This window comes from Hetaerina americana, unplaced genomic scaffold, assembly GCF_022747635.1.
Source record: "Hetaerina americana unplaced genomic scaffold, ioHetAmer1.1.p SCAF_6, whole genome shotgun sequence".
Lineage (NCBI taxonomy): Eukaryota > Metazoa > Arthropoda > Insecta > Odonata > Calopterygidae > Hetaerina > Hetaerina americana.
The window spans coordinates 80,582,466-80,600,758 of NW_027287205.1; the positions used below are offsets into that span (position 1 = coordinate 80,582,466).

Here is an 18,293-nt window from a genome sequence, read left to right on the forward strand (position 1 = left end):
TACCGTTCTACCCTTTGGCAAGAACTTATGATTCCTGCAATCGAGGAAAACTGTAAGCAAAACTTTCACATTCGACCAAACTTTTTTCGGTCTTAGCTCGTGCTGCAGCTTCCATTGGGATGATTGGGAGTTTGGGAGTTTCAATGGCATAACAATAAACCTATGATTCGTCACCAGTTTTGACCCTCTGGAGAAAATTTGGGTCTTCACGAACAAAGTCACTAGCAAAGCTAATGCGTTGCTGTTTTTGGTCAAAACTGAGCACTTTTGGTACGAGATTCGAGGCGACCCGTGTCATGTCCAAATCATTGGTAAAAATCGAATGAAACGAGCCAATCAATATGTCTAGGTCCTCAGTGACTTCTCTAACAGTGATTTGACGATTGGCCATTAGTATTTTCTTCACTTCATCAATGTTTTCGTCTGTTGCTTACGTGCTCGGGCGTCCGGCGCACTCTTCGTCGTTCACATCTTCGCGGCCATCTGAGAACATTTTGTACCACCAATAAAAGTTGCTTCGGCCCAAGGTAGCTTCTCCATATACCACAGTCAACATTTGAAATGCGTCCGCGCACTTAATTTCGTTTTTCACACAACATTTGATACAGATTCTTTGATCAATTTTTTCGGAACAGGCAAAAATCGAAGACAAACCAAAGCACGTCCAAGCAAAATAGCAGTCAACAATTAACTGAGCATTCAAAATGGCCGACATTTTCGGCATAAGTTAGAGACATATTTACCAATATAACCTCACAAAAAAATCGAAAATAAAATATAGGTAACCCGCGAAAATTAAAATTCGTGATACTTTTTTAACATACTTCGTATTATATTAATTTTAAGAAAGAAAACGTCATTTAAGCTTTACGAAGTTAAACTAATTGATGATCGTTACTAGGAGAGCGTCTTTCTGATTTTAGGAATAGCAGGAATGAAGGTTTATAATGAAAAACTTCAAAGGCTTAATTGCGCATGAATATGAAATGTGTGTTATGAAAAAAATCAAGCTGAATGAATTTCGACTTGATTTTCCTTTGCCAACAGTACATTTACAGGCAATACAATTATTTTGAACATTTTAACCTGCATAACTCTACATCTACATCAATACCCTGCGATACACCAAAAAGGTGTGTGGCAGGGGGTGCAGCATCAGGAGGGAAGGTTAACGGATGAGGGGATTAGGGTTCTCAAATGGGTGGGGGGAGGCGGGGGGAACCTATATATATATATATATATATATATATATATATATATATATATATATATATATATATATATATATATTTCCATGCGCAGTCCCTACCTTGTAGGTTGATACTTTTTGTGTCGAACAGACTTCTGGAGGAATTCGAATTCAAGTATTCTGGTCTCTTATTTTTCTTGAAAAAAATGACATTTAAAACCTGACAGTCTTGCAGTCTATCTCTCTAATCTTATGTTCGTGATCCCTCCGACTGTAGTTCGTAATATATTAATCAATGAAGCCATTAAAGCCAGCTCTGAAAAGTATTCGTTAAATTTCCTATTGAATGTGCAATTTAAGGTATTTTTCATTAAATACATACTTCATTTATTTATTTATTTATTTTATTTATTTGGGATACATTGCTGTTAGGCGATAAGCCGGGTGGCAATGACATGATATAACAAACAGTAGTCATTCTTAAAACATATCACAGTGTCATTAAATAGTCGCCATTAAATAGTGTCATTTAACAATCCCATCATGTATACCTTTTGCATTCACGCCTAAATGATTTAATGCTTTTGGGTAAGGGCTTAAAGAGTTCATCAGGCAGCTGGTTCCACTCTTTGATTCCCATATTTAGGAACGAAAACTTGGCGGTGTTTGTCCTTTGGGGCATGTATTTGATTTTAAGCGGGTGATCATTCCTGCCGAGATAACATGGCTTATTTACACTCTCGTTCAGTTCTTTCCAGCCTCCGTCAGCTTTCAATATTTTAAAAATGGCACACAGTCTATTCAGCTTCCGTCTGTTCTTTAGTGACCCCCATCCTAGTGAGCCTAGCATGTCACTTACACTGTCGGTCTGCCTATGTCGCCCTAAAACGTACCTGGCAGCCTTCCTTTGCACTGCTTCTAATTTTTTCACATGCCCTATTTCAAAGGGATCCCATACTGTGGTCGCATATTCGACAATAGGCCTTACAATTGTTTTGTAGGCCAATTCTTTAGTTGATTTAGTGCTTCCTTTGAGGCTCCGCATGACCCAGTGGAGCGATTTAAAGGCCTTGCCTACCACATAATCTGTGTGAAGTCCCCACCCTAAGTCTTTACTTAGGTGTACCCCTAGATATTTACAATTATCTTTTGTTACAATCGTTTCTCCCATTATTTTATATACCCTTCCCTCACCTGCCTTCCTTTTGGAGAATGAGATGTGGATAGTTTTTGCAATGCTTATCTCCATTTTGTTGATTTTGATCCAATTAGCCACGTTATCTATGTCACCCTGCAGAACGTCGCGATCACTGCTGCTGCTGATTTCCCTATTTATGTCATGTATTAGCGTGATGAAAACCCAAAATACGTCCTAAATATCAATTGACTTACTTCCTACATGCATCCACCTGTAGCAGAAACATAACTGAATGCATTTGAGAATTTAGTATGATAAAGTTAAATAACATCACACAAAACCATTGATGAATGAAGAAATATCAAAAGTGTTTTATTACAAATTTGAAATTTGTATATAAAAGATTTTGAACCATTAAACAACAAGCAAGAAAGAGCATTTAAATGTTGATCATGGAATGCATGTAAAATCTTGCATGTGTTGATCCCTAAAATAATTACAAACGAATTAATGAAAAGCGAAAAATGAATTGAAAGTGAAATGTAAAATCTTTGTTGGAGGTTAAATGTTGCTAGTAAGAAATTACATGAAAAAAGTGTAATAAGAACATAACTGAATTTGCATAAGTTGAGGTAAAGGACGGAATTCAATATTAGCCACCAATTTTAACCGTCTCAAACTTTTACCAATTATTTTATCAAGTTTGGGTTGAGGTTCCCCTCGTGCTTTTAAGGCAAAGAGTTGACCCTTCTGGGAAGATACTATATACCTTTGAAGAGGACAAAGAAAGGAAAATATAAATGACATTATTCAACCACATCTATGTCGGAACAAATTAATTTTGTTCCCTTTCCGAAAAGGACTCCTTTTTTACAATAAAAAGAGGAGCAGAGACACATCGAATCGATTCTGGTAGCAATGGAATCCATTGAAATAGCAAAAAAAAGATCCCTTTTGTCGCGAAACAAAAGAACAATCCCATGGCTGGTGGGTGAGCATTGCTAGGAGAGGATGCTGAGATTCAGTTCAGAATCGTTTGGGTCTGTGTTTTGACGCAAGTGACAAGGACTCGAGAAAATTAACATCGATCCCCCTCTCACCCTTTGTTTTCATCAGTTCACCCTTTCCCTTCGTCCGAATTTTCTTTCATCATCCCCTCCCCACACCTTCCAAAACAGGAGCAGGGCGTGACGATTTTCTAAGGGGGTTGTTGGGGTGTAGGAATGAGCAGATGGATGGTGGAGGGGGGTTGGCTGATTTCTCCAATGTCTGTGGTTTTGGAGTTTGGGGACATCTACTTCAAAATCGATGCTATACCGACAGTTTATCAGGGTAAAAGGCAAGGTGGGTTGGAGGCAGATATGACTGACCACTCCAGGGACTCTTGATCCCTGTCATTGATGAATACTCCCAAAAAAGACCAACGGACGTCAAAATTTTCAGTTTTCCCCTCCTCTCCTCTATTCTCACGGACGAGGAGTCACGCCCAGGAAACAAAGATTTAGGTAGTTCGGGCGCAGGTCAAATCGAGCAATGGGAGTACTTGGTTTCCCTAAAAAATAGTTACTGAGCTGCTTCATTGAATTTTGCCAAGTTGTTAACCTAAATATGATGCTCGCACCCCCACCGTATTCATCGAGACAGGAAATTGAACGAATTGAAATAAAAATGATATCGACAGGTAGAATAAAGATTTGAAATGAATCATCACTTTATTAATTGATAAAATAAATATTTATTTTCTGTTTTACGGGAGAGGAAAGGAAAACATCATTGTACCGTTTCTACTGTGTATTAATTAACATTAACCGCTAGATAAATCAAAATAATAGATGATTAATAAAATATATGGTTGTATCTCAAAAAAATTATCTATTCTTATGTTTTCTACTGAAATAATGTTCAGAAAAAATAGTTCTTCAGCTTGACTTTTCCGATGAATATACAGTACCTTAATTCAATTTGGTCGTAATATTGATATCACAACCGTCAACATTTTCCAATGCCCGCGTCAAACTAAAATAAAAGGAAACTAGAGTATCATTATTTTGAAAGGAATTATTATGGTTATTGCAGCAGCACAATTTGCTGATTTGAATTAAAATTCCCTTCAAATCAGCAAGTTATGCTTCCGCACCCTGTATATTTAAAGATACAAAAAAATACTAATATCTTAAAATATGTACCAAACATGTTTACGTGAACGCATTTGGATTAATAAAAATGAATTTTTATGCCTTACATTTTCCATTTAAATTTCATATCAAACAATGATCGATGCTCATGAAATATTAAAATCATGACTTAACTTATTAAATAAACTAGTCTGATAAAATTTTAGGACAATAATAATGAATATCCTTGAAAAGTATTACTATTACACTAAATGGCCGATATATTATTATAACGTATATTATCATCGCTTCTACATGTATGCATACATTATTAGTAAAAATAGTAGCCTACCGATTATGTTTCGATTAAACACGATAACCTACTACTGCTATATTTTTCTCCCCATCAACACGTCAAAATTAAACGTTATATGCACTACAATAAAACTTTCAATTTTGCATACCTACTTCTGTCTCCCTTAGTAATGCCCAAAATGTATATTATTGCCCTTCGCTTACCTCGCCTGTTAAACAAAATTCCCTCTATCATATTAATTCTTCAACATTCTATTACCAGTAAAGGCACGCTGCATCTATTTACCTTCCTCCTTTGCACTTTTTCCAAAACAATTCACGCCTTCATTTGGACAGCAAGTTTTGCTTGTTTTCTTGTACAGTATATTACAATATCTCCATTCTCTTAAAATACCACATCTCAATAGCTTCTAATCTAGGCTTATCCTATTTCCTCTATAGGACCATGTATTTTTGAAAATATAGGGCAAAATCATCACTATGGCATATGTATTAGAATGAATAAGATTAGCTTGAAGTTGCTCTCCTACCTACGACGCTACCTACAATTCTTTTTATTCCTTGGTAGCTCTCCGACTGATGCGATCCACGTCCGTCAATATCTTCAATACAGTACGAGAGATTTCAAATTCTCTTCACGACAGCGCATTCAGGTGACCTTGCAATCTATTAGTTTTCTCTGAGCGATAAGACTCACTGCTTGATATGCATTTTAGTACGTTAGATTACTGCTTAGTCGAGGGCAAATCGGAGCTTAAATAAGAGGGAATTATGGCATTGAAGATCACTGACCTTTTTTATCTATTTGAGAATATTTTCTAAAATATCATTAAACCAAACATGTTGTTCTCGTCATGTATAAATTTTATTATTTATTATAATTTTATTTTATTATAGATACTTTATGTGACCATATAAAACATTATTACATTCTTAGGGTTAATTTCATTGTGTTTGACAGAAATCAGATGACTCCCGTCATTTGCATTACATTTGATAGGAAGAGCTTCCCCGTGTCCAAAACCGAGGTATTCAAACTATTGGAGTGTTTTTGCATATTTTTAGTCCAAAGAGATATCGACACCAGCAGTATCGCATTGCATTATCCGCTCACATGCAGACACAGAATCATCCAAAGTTAGTGAAATGTCATCTTGGAAATAAAGAAAATATAAATTTCCTCTACATTTTCAAGTGACTTAAATTTTATGAAATAAATGCTCTGTTAAAATACGAGGGTTGCTATTTATATGTTGAGCTTGACAACACTAAGTGCTTTAGGAGCAATCTGACGTTTCCATCTGAATGTTTGACCCTTTTAACGCTGACTTTTGTCAAAATATTTTGTCGTTTGATAATAACTTGTGTTGTTTACTGCGACTCGAAAATTTTGTCTCAACGGAAAAATGAGGTTAATTCGTGAACACTTTCCTTCGATGATTTTTTACGACTTTCGACATGGATTATCAAGACAGGAGTGCATCGATCAACTTACTTCCACTTTTGGCGATGAAGCCCCATCCATTGCCACTGTGAAACGCTGGTATAACGAATTCCATCATGGCCGCCGTTCGCTCAGAGATGAAAATCCTGAAGTTCGTCTAAAATTAGTTGTTGGGCCAGGAAACATGTATTCTGTGCAAGAACTAGTAAAGAAAGATCGTCACGTGACTTATTGCGAGATTGTGGCATCCTTGGGGATTAGTATGACGAGCATCAATTAGTTATTGCATGACAGTTTAGCTGTGAGCAAAATTTGTTCTCGTTGAGTCCCGCATAATTTGAAGAAAGCTCAAAAAGATGCTCGTGTCAATCGCTGCAAAGAAATGCTCAACAAATACAATCGCGGTGCATCAAAAGCTGTGTACGTATAACATCTACACAGGTGACGAATCTTGGATCTATGCGTATGAGCCCGAAATAAAACTGGAATCCACTGTATTGGTCCTCGAAGACGAGCCAAATGCGACAAAATTGAGTCGTATGCGAAGCAAATCGAAACGTTTGATCGCCTGTTTCTTCGGTATAACTGGCCATGTGGCAACCGTACCGGTAGAGTAACGTAGAACCGTGAATTCGGAATGGTACACGAGCTTTTTTTTGCCAGAAGTGCTTGGTGAAATACAAAACATCGAATTGATCGGTCATCCTCCGTAGAGCCTTGATTTAGTACCCACTGACTTCTCTTTATTCCAGTTTAATAAGAAAAACTTACATGGCCAACGTTTTTCAGGAGCCTGAAGAAGCCGCTAATGAATTCAAAAACCATGTTTAGGAGGTACCTCAATCGGAGTGGAAAAAGTTTTACGAAAATTGGTTCGAGCGCATGCAAAAGGTTATTGATTATCAAGGATAGTACATTGAAAAACAACAAAGCCATTTTGAATAATAAATACCAGTCTTTTCGTTATCAGGCTGAAAATATAACTAGCAACCCTCGTATAACTCTACGCTTGACTAAACGTTTGATACTATCCAGTAACTTTCGCTTTGGTGTGTGAGTGCAACTAGTGCATCACGCTTCAAATAGTAAAACTCTAAATATTTCATTGAAATATTTCATTTTATTCTGTTAGCAATGAACTTTCCAATAATATCAATTATATTCAATTATATCCATACATTTCCACCACCGTATTAATTAAGAGAGTGTAAATATATAAATCAATTGATTGAGCATACTGTTTGTGTTTATTGTGGTATAAAATTAAATTAAAATACCAATGGATTACTTATTTATTTTCAATATTAAACAATCCAATCGTCAGCCAGTCGTGAGCAGCATATTTAGTAAAATTCCAACACTCAATATTAGGCATATCAAACTCAACCGATAATTAGCCTTGAACTCCAAGGAGCGAGAACTTAATCGGTATATTGTTTCATCTAGAAAGTTGGGACGTTGCTGGCTTGCTTCCAAACATTCCAAAAAGAATAACTTGCCGGCTTCCAAGCAATATTTCTCGGAATAATTTTGAAGCGCTTTAGAGTTGGCCGATTGATTTTGATCCCTTCTCCAAACAGAATATTTTAAACTATAGTATAATATTCTGGCTCAAATATTACAATAAGGAGCAATTAGAAATAAGAATTGAAATATGCCATCTGCATATTGAAAATGGCATGGAAAAATAGGACTTGTACGTCAATACTTGTACGTGTATAAAAAATCAAGAGAAGACTCTTATTTAAAAATCAGAACAAATATTAACTTGTCGTGTAGTATCCACAAACACCACGTTTCCTGAAGTCTTAAGCTATCATCCGTTTATAGTTTTTCCAAAGAGAGAAGAAGAAATATCTAAACTAAATGTTATTAAATACATTAATAGAGTCCAGCCCAAATGTTTTGAAAATATCATGCATTTATCACCAGAATAAGCAAAACACACAATTTTACCCACGCGAGTTTGAAAATGTTTACCAAAGAAATTTGAGTATGCAATTTGAATTAACGACAAGTAAGCATTAAAAAATGCAAATATATAGCAAATATTACACCATTCTATTGGCACGAGACAGAGTACTACCATTAATTACCCCTGTGGTGAAAAAGATTCAAGTCCTTAAAAATTGTCTGTAAATATCCAATTCACCGAAAAAACTAACTTCTCATATCTAAGGACGCTGATAGGGGCTTTTAACTTTCAATCTTTTTGCTACTGTTCATATGAATCTTCCATAGCCATTTTAATGCGAAAATTAGTAGATCGTAAAACTGAAATTGAAGTCAAAATAAAAATACAATTGCTAAAATTAATAATATGCAATGATTCCAATGAATTTATTTTTTGTCATCTTCAAAATACTATTAGTTCACTAATTAGTTCACATTTTTGCAGAAATATGAAATGTTAAGTGTCAAGTCTGCCAGAATTTTTCGTTAGCAATCCCATTTCAGTTCATCATACGTATAATATCGTGTGCGTCTACTTAAAAATCTATGATGAAGTTGAACGCCTGTTGATATACGATTGAAACACACGTATGTTGTGCATGTTGCCAGTACTCACGGGGTCCTTTTTCTTCTTCCTTGATTATAATTTTACCTCATCATGGGCCACGACGCTGACAGTCAAGGGGATTCAAAATGCACAGATTTGATTTATTGAACGAACAGTGAAAATAAAAAATACCTCTCAGTATCAAAAAGTAAGCACTGTTAATTTATGGATGGATAGTTGTTTGCTGACTTATTTGGACAAGGTTTGAGGTTTTGTTTTTGAACGCTGTGAAAGATTAAAACTTGATTATTTGGTGAAAGGTTTGCTTTCTCTTTGAACCAATATTTCTACCCATTAAACAAACAGGTATTTTATTTAAACATGTCATTGATACTAATCAACAACTGCAATCCATCCGACGCATTAACCTTTTGAGTGGTACAATCAATGTCAATCGTCACCTAGAAGAATATCTGCATACGTTTCTAATAACATGTATTGGAATACCAGGTGTGCAATTTCCATCAAATCTCCTACATAACAAAATACTAACCATGCCAAACCCACGCAGCTCCGGCCGTCAAAACGAACATATGCCAAATATGTCGACTTTAATTTTCCAACTAAAATCAATATAATGTTAGCCTTTTTATTATAGATCCCTCAAGCGTACACGGTGTTCTGGCGTCCTTCTATATTAATTTGAAACTCTAGCTTATTGACGAATATAAAGAAATAATTGGAGTATTTTTCAATCATTCGTAATCAAGGGAAGGAAAATTTGTCTTTCAAATATTTACAATTGAATGACAAAAATATCACTCGATCAAAAATTGAAACAGTAAAGTATTGATGTTTGTCTTTCAATTACGTAATTGAGTCTATTATACTCCCATTCAAACAAATGAATCATCGCAATGGTATCCTGCCTTTCGCAAAATCAACCAAAATTGTGTTTCATTGCTGGTTACCAGTTTCACCAAACATATTTACGCCATTTGAATCAGTAATACTAATTGGTAGCTTGAATTAATTTACTCGATAGCTGTTAATTTTTTAAGCAATTTTATCTTATGATATGTGCAGATCTATTACCTTGCTAAACCTAGCCACATCAGGATTAATAAAACTAAGCAGATAACATTAAAAGGGCTTACTAATCGCAATCTATGTGAAGAGTTGCAAAAATGTTCATTAGCAGTCAAATAAATAAGTAAATGAAAATTTAAGAATAATTACTCAAAGAATACATTTTAAAAATTTATTTATTATTACTTATCAAAATTTTCTATTTGTTTACCACGGTGAATAGTAGTAGGACATAAAGTTTAACTCATTAAGTGCAAAAAAGAAAAATTTCTATTGGATTACTTGAACTTTACAGAAGTTTATAATTGGCAAACACAATTTTAAATGCATTGGAAATTGAAAAGAATTAGCTATATCCACACATTATTTAGCTGTTTCAACTACTACTATTACAATTGAAATAAAATACTATCTAATTGAAGTAACACCTTTAATATATCACTAAAACAATGATAAAATCTCAACGTCAGCACATTTCAAATCTCATTACTTGATAATAGTTTTTTTCATTGTTTCACAGAGTTGAACTCAAACTGATAACTGTATTCGGACAGCACATCCCATTTCCAAGACAATCCAGGAGTTTTTGTTCAATGTCGTGTTCTGAAGAAGTCTTACTGAAATACTACACATTCGCACGCATTACTATTATTATTATTAACCGCACTAATGTACCGGAATACGTAGAGTGGGTTTAAGATGGATCTAGGCATAACCCACTCCTGGACGTCTAACCACTGACTACAACGACACAACATACCCTTAGAAACCATACTCTTTATTAAAATAACTCGCTCTTTAGCTCTTCATATTAAGTACCTCTCTCGATTACATCAATGATGTCCATTTTTTTCTTCCAATTACTTTAGATATTTAACATTTTCCCTCTTATTACCGCCTTCAACTTCTCTTGGCCTCTAAGTATTCGTACACTTGATCTGCTTTCTTAATTTCACTCAACAATATTATCTTTTTCCCTATCGTTTTTATTTCCCTTTCGTTCATTTTATTTTTTCCATTTTCTTCCACGCCCACATTTCAAAAGAAATATATTCTGACTCTTTTGCCTCAAAGACAAAAATTCCGAACATAACAAAACTTTTGATATGATAGGTCATATTTTAAATTTCCGAAGACATGTTCTTTATATCTTTGCTCCAACCTGGCTTAGTTTAAACGATCTATTCGTTAAAGTTTATTTATCCAACACAATAACGTATTTAACATCTTACTCCATCCTCTTAAATACCCTTCATAAATATGTCAATTTCATGTCATAGTAGACGTATTTAAAATTTTATGCTATGTTCGTATTTCTATTTTATTATGACCTCATTGCTTTTACTCTATGATAATCAATTCTGGTATTATACCTATCAAACTAATCCTGGAATTCACTATGAAAAGCGTGCTTACTCTCTAGGCTTTCAGATTTGATGAGTTCCCCACATTTGGGAGGCATATAGGACTGTGTAAATGTGCATTATGAACATTTAGTCCAACTTTCAATCCTCCCCATTACCATTACTATTTCATAACGTTCTACGCCCACATTCATGTATGCATTGAAAGTCACGGGTAATATCGTAGTTATCCTTGGAAAATATTTTCAACGAAAATGTAGAAAATTAACCCAAATGGCTGGGCTGTTTTCATATGTGTGGTAACCGTAAGTTTGATTGACACCTTTAAGGCCAAAATCATTAAAAAAATAATTTTAAATCTGTTTGGAAAATGTTACTGCAAAACCTTTAGATGACACCATTTTAAGTAGCTAAAGAAATTATCTGGAGAGTCAATAAATTAAGAAACTGTTACGATTTACGAGTGCCTTGGGTAGTAGCCATCTGAAGCTCCAAAGCCAGTTTCCAAAAATGTCTGACATATTTAAACAAAGCCCAGGAAATGAGCAAGCAATGGGAGCTGCAAATATTCAAGGTTGAAACCCTTATTGCAATATGAATGAAGTGATATCATAATATGTCTTAAGCGCTTCAGGTTAAATTTTTCACGGAGAATTTTATTCATGCAATCATAACCACCGCTTCTCAATGACTGGGAAAATAAACAACTATTGAAAGACCTGACTAGGGAATATTAATATTTTTTTTGCACATGCAAAAGTTAGTGCAGAATCATTCTTAGTAAATACGAAAGGCTTAACCTGAAGGATAATGACCGGCGTAATAAAATACTTTCACGTACCTTGCTTCTCTGATGGCCTCTATCCATGTCTTGCAATCAGATTCCGTGCCTGCCCGAAGCTCATATTGCCTTTGGTTTTCCCTTCGATAAGAAATGGCGAAGCAGTGCTGAAACAAAGACAGAAAAGAATATGTTTAACCATAATAAAGAAGTTATTTTTCAGAAGAATTTTCATAGAAAAAGTTAAATCACACTCAAAGTCAAAACTTCAAATTTGATGGAGCTTTCACAATTTGATCTGTTAAAGTACTTCTCTTTAAAAATGATTCCAACAATGGTTTATTAAACATGAGAAGATATGACGTTGACATGACCTTAACAATAATTTATGGTAAAATGAATTTATTTGGTAATTTAAAATTAAGAAAGTTTTATTTTAATATTTTTTTCATCTTCAATCTTCGAAATGAACCATGGTATCAACATATCGCCATTATTTTCAAGGTAGACTCTTTGCGGAAGTAATAAAAGAAAAGTTAAAAATCCCTATTTAATAATCATCAGGAAGTATTTTAATTGAATCTATTTTTTTAACTGGGTAACAACTTGAATCTGAATAATTGAAAAAACAAAAATTGAGTCATTAAGTAGGACCAAGACCTTTAGTCAGCACACAAAATTTTTGAAAACATCTAATTCCAAGCATTTCAAACGTCAAGAGGTGCTAAAACCTTTTTAGCAGCAAAATTGATGAAAGTCTATCGTGAAAATGAATTTGATTTTTACATGAAAATGAGAAATAAAAGTTCTAATTGCGAAAGGAGTTGTGGCCGAATGACTTCAGTTTTTTCTTACCCAGAGAAACTAAGTATAACATGCATTTCTTAATAAAATGCCACATTCATCCAACTGATTATTCGTCACTTTAAGCTTTTCAAGAGTTCCTCGTTTTCTTAAGTAAAATTCTCTACATTTTAGCATTCCTTTTGATGTCGAAATTCACTTCGGGTTCCAAGGGTTGGAACCTTGGCCCTCACCATATATCCTCCCCCTCACCAATATCCGATTCGGCGTGGTTCAATTTTTTTAATTCACAATTTACTCCAGCTTTTCGCCGGCTCGAGAACTCTGCTGAGCTCACCCACCACCAAAAAAAATTAACGTCCTTCATCCATCTTTTAGGATTTCCCTAAGCTTCAAATCCATCCCCTCCATCCAACGCCTCCAAACCATTCCTCTCATCGTCTCCACCAGACTAACGCTTCGACGTCCCTAGGACACTAAACCCGTCAGCCTTTTCTCCCGCGTGGAAAGCCGATTCCTCCGCGTCGCCTCCACACACACACCCCTGAATCCCCTTCGAACCCATTCCGCCGGGCGCCAAACCACTCACATTCGCCCAGATCTGCGCCCACTCTCCCTAAACCCTCACCCCCACCTTTCCCTCTCATCCTTCAATTTCCACCGAAAGACTAGGTCTTGCCTCAACCTCCGACGCCGTCTTCCGTGGGGTCATGAGGGTATAAGTTCATAACTGTGCTACTTCCAGCCTCCCTAGCCCCCGGGATACGGAGGAGGAAGCCGTTGAGGCCCCGCCGGGGTAGGGGAGGCGGAGGGGGTGGGGAACTGACGCATTTCGAGTGAAAGAGAGGACATGCTTCTCGTCCTGTGGATGTTTTAAAGCGTAATCTATCGGGTATCGATGAGAATTATCGGCCGGATCTTTTATATCGCTTCGTAGAAGATTGGAAGGGAGGAGATGGTACATGAAAGAAGATGGTGGAGACATTGGGGTGAACGGTTTTCTTCATTTCTAAGGAGAAGATCAGTTCATAGCCGAAGAGAAAAAAGAGTGAAGGAATACTTGGGTATGATCTAAGTGAAAATTTCAATTGTACCTAAGATATGGGAGTGATATGAAAATTTAGGCTTGCCAGTATACCGGCATTGAGATTTTATTTCCGATAAAAAAAACAAACCACTTACCAGAAAGGTTGATTCAATCGAAGGTTATACGTTGAGTAAATTGAAAAAAAATATTCCCCAAACAGTTTTTTCTTTAAGATTAAAATAAAAATCATATTCTATTCGAAAATAGCCGCCTACTAATTGAATGATCAAACTAATTGAAAACAAAGTTTTAATCAACTAAATGATAATATTTAATTATTATGCAAGTAATCAATCTAATGTTCGTCTATTATAGAGAGGTAATTAAAATATGCGTAGCAAATGACACATTTTTGCCAGTTGAACATTGTTAGTTTTTTTACGGCAACTTCAGTGAATTCCTTCGGTGAAGTTTTATTCATAATTTAAAAATTCAGAGCAATTTCATGATTCAATTTATTATTATTTGTGTGTCAAAAGTGATTTTTGGATCGCAGCGTATTAATATTTGCGGTTTTTACCTTGGCGAGAAAACCATTCATGGCATATTTCCTAAAATTATCGATAATAATAGTAGCTAACAGTCTCAAGGGGCTTATAATTAAAATTGAAAAGCTAATAGCCAGTCCTTTCGTATTCTTCACTTAAAAATATAGTTTAAGATGAACAGTATAAAGACTCATGAAAAATGTACAATCGGTAAAAAACAGGAAAAATACAATTTCTCTACTATCTACGAATCTTATCTCTTGTAAGTGCGAATCATTTTTTAAAATCCTGAAATTCACTGAAAACATAATGACCCTTACATGACAACAATTTGGATCGTAGCAATGAGGTCAAAGCACTAATCCACAAAAATGAAGAAAAACAAACGGTTAGAAGATATTTTTTCTAAAATTTTAAGTGACTTAAAAGTTAAATGCTAAATTTCAAGCTTCTTTAAATATCCATATTGCCGTCATCCTTCCTATGAGTAATCTCACCGCAGAGAAATGAAAAGCGTGCGAAGTCGACGAAACTGTGGGTTTGTCGGGAAGAAATCCTTTCAAATTTATGATTGACGACATCAAAACCTTGGTTTAATTTTTACTTTGGTAATACAATATATCGTACTATATTCCTAACACTGCTCTTGCCGCGAGAAAACGAAGTATTGAAAAAGTGCTCAGAATTCTCGATTTTCCACCTTGTTTAACTTTCACCCCGTATGAGCGGACTTCCGGGCCAAATACAAATATTTGTGCGCAACGTTCTTGAGAAGACAGTCGATTGAAAGGAGTGGGCCGGAACTGAAATTAATTGGTTAAGTGAAAGATCCACTCCATTCCAATCTGCATGACGAGGTTCGATGCCTAGAATAAATGTGAAGCTTAGAGAGTGGAAGTATGAATTATACGATGAGAATTTGGTGTTCAATAGGTATCAATTACAGTTTGAATAGAAAGAAGGTAAGGTCACGGGCTTGGATTGGTGAAATCCCTTCATAATAAGGATGATAGAGGCCTTGCAAATTACACAAAATAATACTTCATCACACGACGACGTCTCTATGTGCATCATTCAAGAGATTTTAACCATAAAGAGTAAGGGTGAAACCATATTTTCTTCTGTTATTTATTTCAATTTAGAAAGTTCAAAGAATAAATTGTAAATATTTCATTAACAGATGAAATCATTTTTTATGACTACATTTTTTAAATACGTAAGTGGTTTTTAATGATTCATTTACTGTTACGAATTATTCAATACGCCGTGATGATGAAGCACACAATTGATACCATGGCCGTGTGTTAATGCATTATTTTGAGTAATTGTAGTGTATTTTTTTAACCTGAGTAGAAAGAAAATGAAGCTTCAATAAAAATTGTCCTTCATTTTGCATATAATAACTATACACATGACATGTTCTTACCCCTTTTAGACTTCTTCTTCTGGTAGAAAAATCGAATCATTCCAAGAAAGGCGAAATAACCTCAAGTGTTTGGTAAATGACTGCCATGTTATTTATATTTCATAATTATGTATTTAAATTTATTGGCATATACAGGGTGTGGAAACATAACTTCCTCTTTTGAAAACTTTTTCCGTTGTAATAAAGAAAGCTATGTCGCCGCCCCCTGAATTACGGAACGGTAGTGACAAATTAGGCAGTGGTAAGGTTCAAAGGGCTTGTGTTACATTAAAGTCGCATGAACTTTGGAATGGAACTTTCTTATCGCCCCTAATTCCTAATGGACGAAGTTCATGCTGCTCCCCAGATTCATAACACTCAATAAAATAAAACAATAAATACATCCATGGATATGGACACTTGGAATGCTAAAAATAAAGCTAAATTGATGCGGTGGTACAGATTTACAGAATTATTATTGGTATTTTACAATTTAAGGCGGGTTTTAGATGGAAACATACTAAACGGTAGTGAGAAAATACCACAACAAAACTAGGCACTTGACACTGCCATAAGCCACTCTTCAATTCATGCCTAGCACTTCCTCTTTTATTTTCCTTTCGGTCTATTTTACCTTCTCTATTCTCCTCTACATCCACATTTCAAAAAAAATCCAATCTACGCCTCTCACCTTGCTTCAACGAACATGATTCCGTGCCCTAAAAAACTAATACTTTCCAATTTTAACTTATAATTAACCGCCGTCTTTCCTGAAAATCCCGTAACGTTTTTAAAATTAATTCTCATCCAATACGTATCACATCGTCTTCTCAAAGAGCCCAGCAATGCTTGCGACTCCTTGGTTGACCTGTAAAATGAAACTTCATCATCCCCAAACGTGACTGGTTTTATGAATTGTCCACCGACTCTCATCCCTATCTGAAATTCTTCTTTTGCATTTTTAACCATATTCTTCAAATCTACAATGAAAAGCTCGGGTGATAATGGGCACTTCTGTCATTTTTGCCCATTTTCAGATAAGTCACCTATGCCTCCAATTAACTGTAAAATTATGCAATGCATGCATTAAAGTTACCGTATTTACTCAATAAAACGCCTTTTTGAACATTTCTTAGACCAAAATGCTAAAATTAAGAAAAATTCCAGGAATCCTTAAATTCAATGGACCAGGTACTTCAAGGGTAGAGTGGCATGCATTTGTAACACGAATGTTGGAATAACTAGAATAAGAGACACGGTGATGCCATAAGAAGAACCGATAAGGAGAAGCTATAAGGAGAAAATTTAGAGAAAATGGTCTATTTCGCCTATTTCGAAAGCTTACATGTGGTGAAAGCACCTAACATGTCACAGTGGTGCCTCCAATTGACAGAACGTTTTACACAGGTTCTTGCTCGCAACCTCTTGAATTATGCGCATCAATTAAGGTATCCGCATGACGAAAGAAAGTCTACGATAATGAGATTCATGCGTAATATGAAGCCAATAAAAGTTTTTGGCCCCATGGCACTTTGGGTGGTGCGTCAATCTATTGAGAAGAGCTCTGGAATGGACCCCTTAAGGTCCGGGTTTGTCTCAAGTTGATGGCTCTAGGTGCTCTCAGTTTAGGAAATTACATGCGACAAGAAAATAATCTTGCCTCCTACCCTCAAGAAGTAAATTTCACCTTCATTTTCCATATTGATTAGTCTAAGGTGAGTTCTAACCTCACAACAATTAAGCAAGGCTTCTGGATGAGTATGATACGTTAGTTCTCTTTCTCTGTTCGACACCTCGAAGGGCAATGAATTCGACAAAAAAAATTGCAAAATCCAAAATCTGAGCGATTGAATTACATTTTAATGGAACACTGTATGGAATTAAAACTTACGTTCCATTCGTCCTTAGGCACCTCTGTCTCCGTTACTGTTAAGTAACAAGTTGATCGACATGTGTGACATTTTCATTTGGCTACTCTACCCTGTCTGCTATAGAGTGAAAAATGGAGGAGATTGTGATTGGCTGGTTGGTATTCTGCCTCTCTCGGCTCCAGACTTGAGCTTTGTAGCCATTTAGTCCAGTCATATAAAATGAGTTCCTCGACATTGTATCCATTATGCCACTGCCGCAGGTCAGGTTCCGAGATGCAATCCATTAATTGCACACTATTGGTAACCCAAAAACCAGTTAAGAGAATAGATGGATAAACAACTTTATTCGGGCGAAATTGAGACCATAAGGTCCCTCCTTCCATTTAACCCTCCGTCAAGTACATAAAAACAATAATAATGATAATAGTAAGATGAAATATAAAGCTATATAAAAAGGAAAGGAATGATAAAGTCATATGTATAATAAAATAAATAAGCAGAAGGTTTTATTTTAGTGGGAAAAACCTCGGGAGTTCAGGCATGAAAACCCTAGTCAAAATCCACGCAGGGAAAGACCAACAAAAAAGGGGGGGTGAAAAAACCTGCGAAAACCCAGCAATATAGTAAAAAATAATAAAATACAAAATAAATACGTATATCTCAGTGTGAGGTACAGTTAAAAACAACATTTTTCAATAATACAC

The 18,293-nt window shown here is 35.5% G+C and overlaps 1 protein-coding gene across 3 annotated transcripts in view; it reads right to left on the minus strand.

The window, feature by feature from the left end:
- LOC139694977 (ras-specific guanine nucleotide-releasing factor 1-like) overlaps positions 1-18,293 on the minus strand; it is a 612,331-nt gene that overhangs the window by 176,884 nt on the left and 417,154 nt on the right. For all 3 annotated transcript variants that reach the window (XM_071593533.1, XM_071593532.1, XM_071593531.1), the window contains exon 3: positions 11,995-12,101. In XM_071593533.1, coding sequence (XP_071449634.1) covers positions 11,995-12,101 — 107 coding nt within the window. The remainder of the gene's footprint in view (positions 1-11,994; positions 12,102-18,293) is intronic.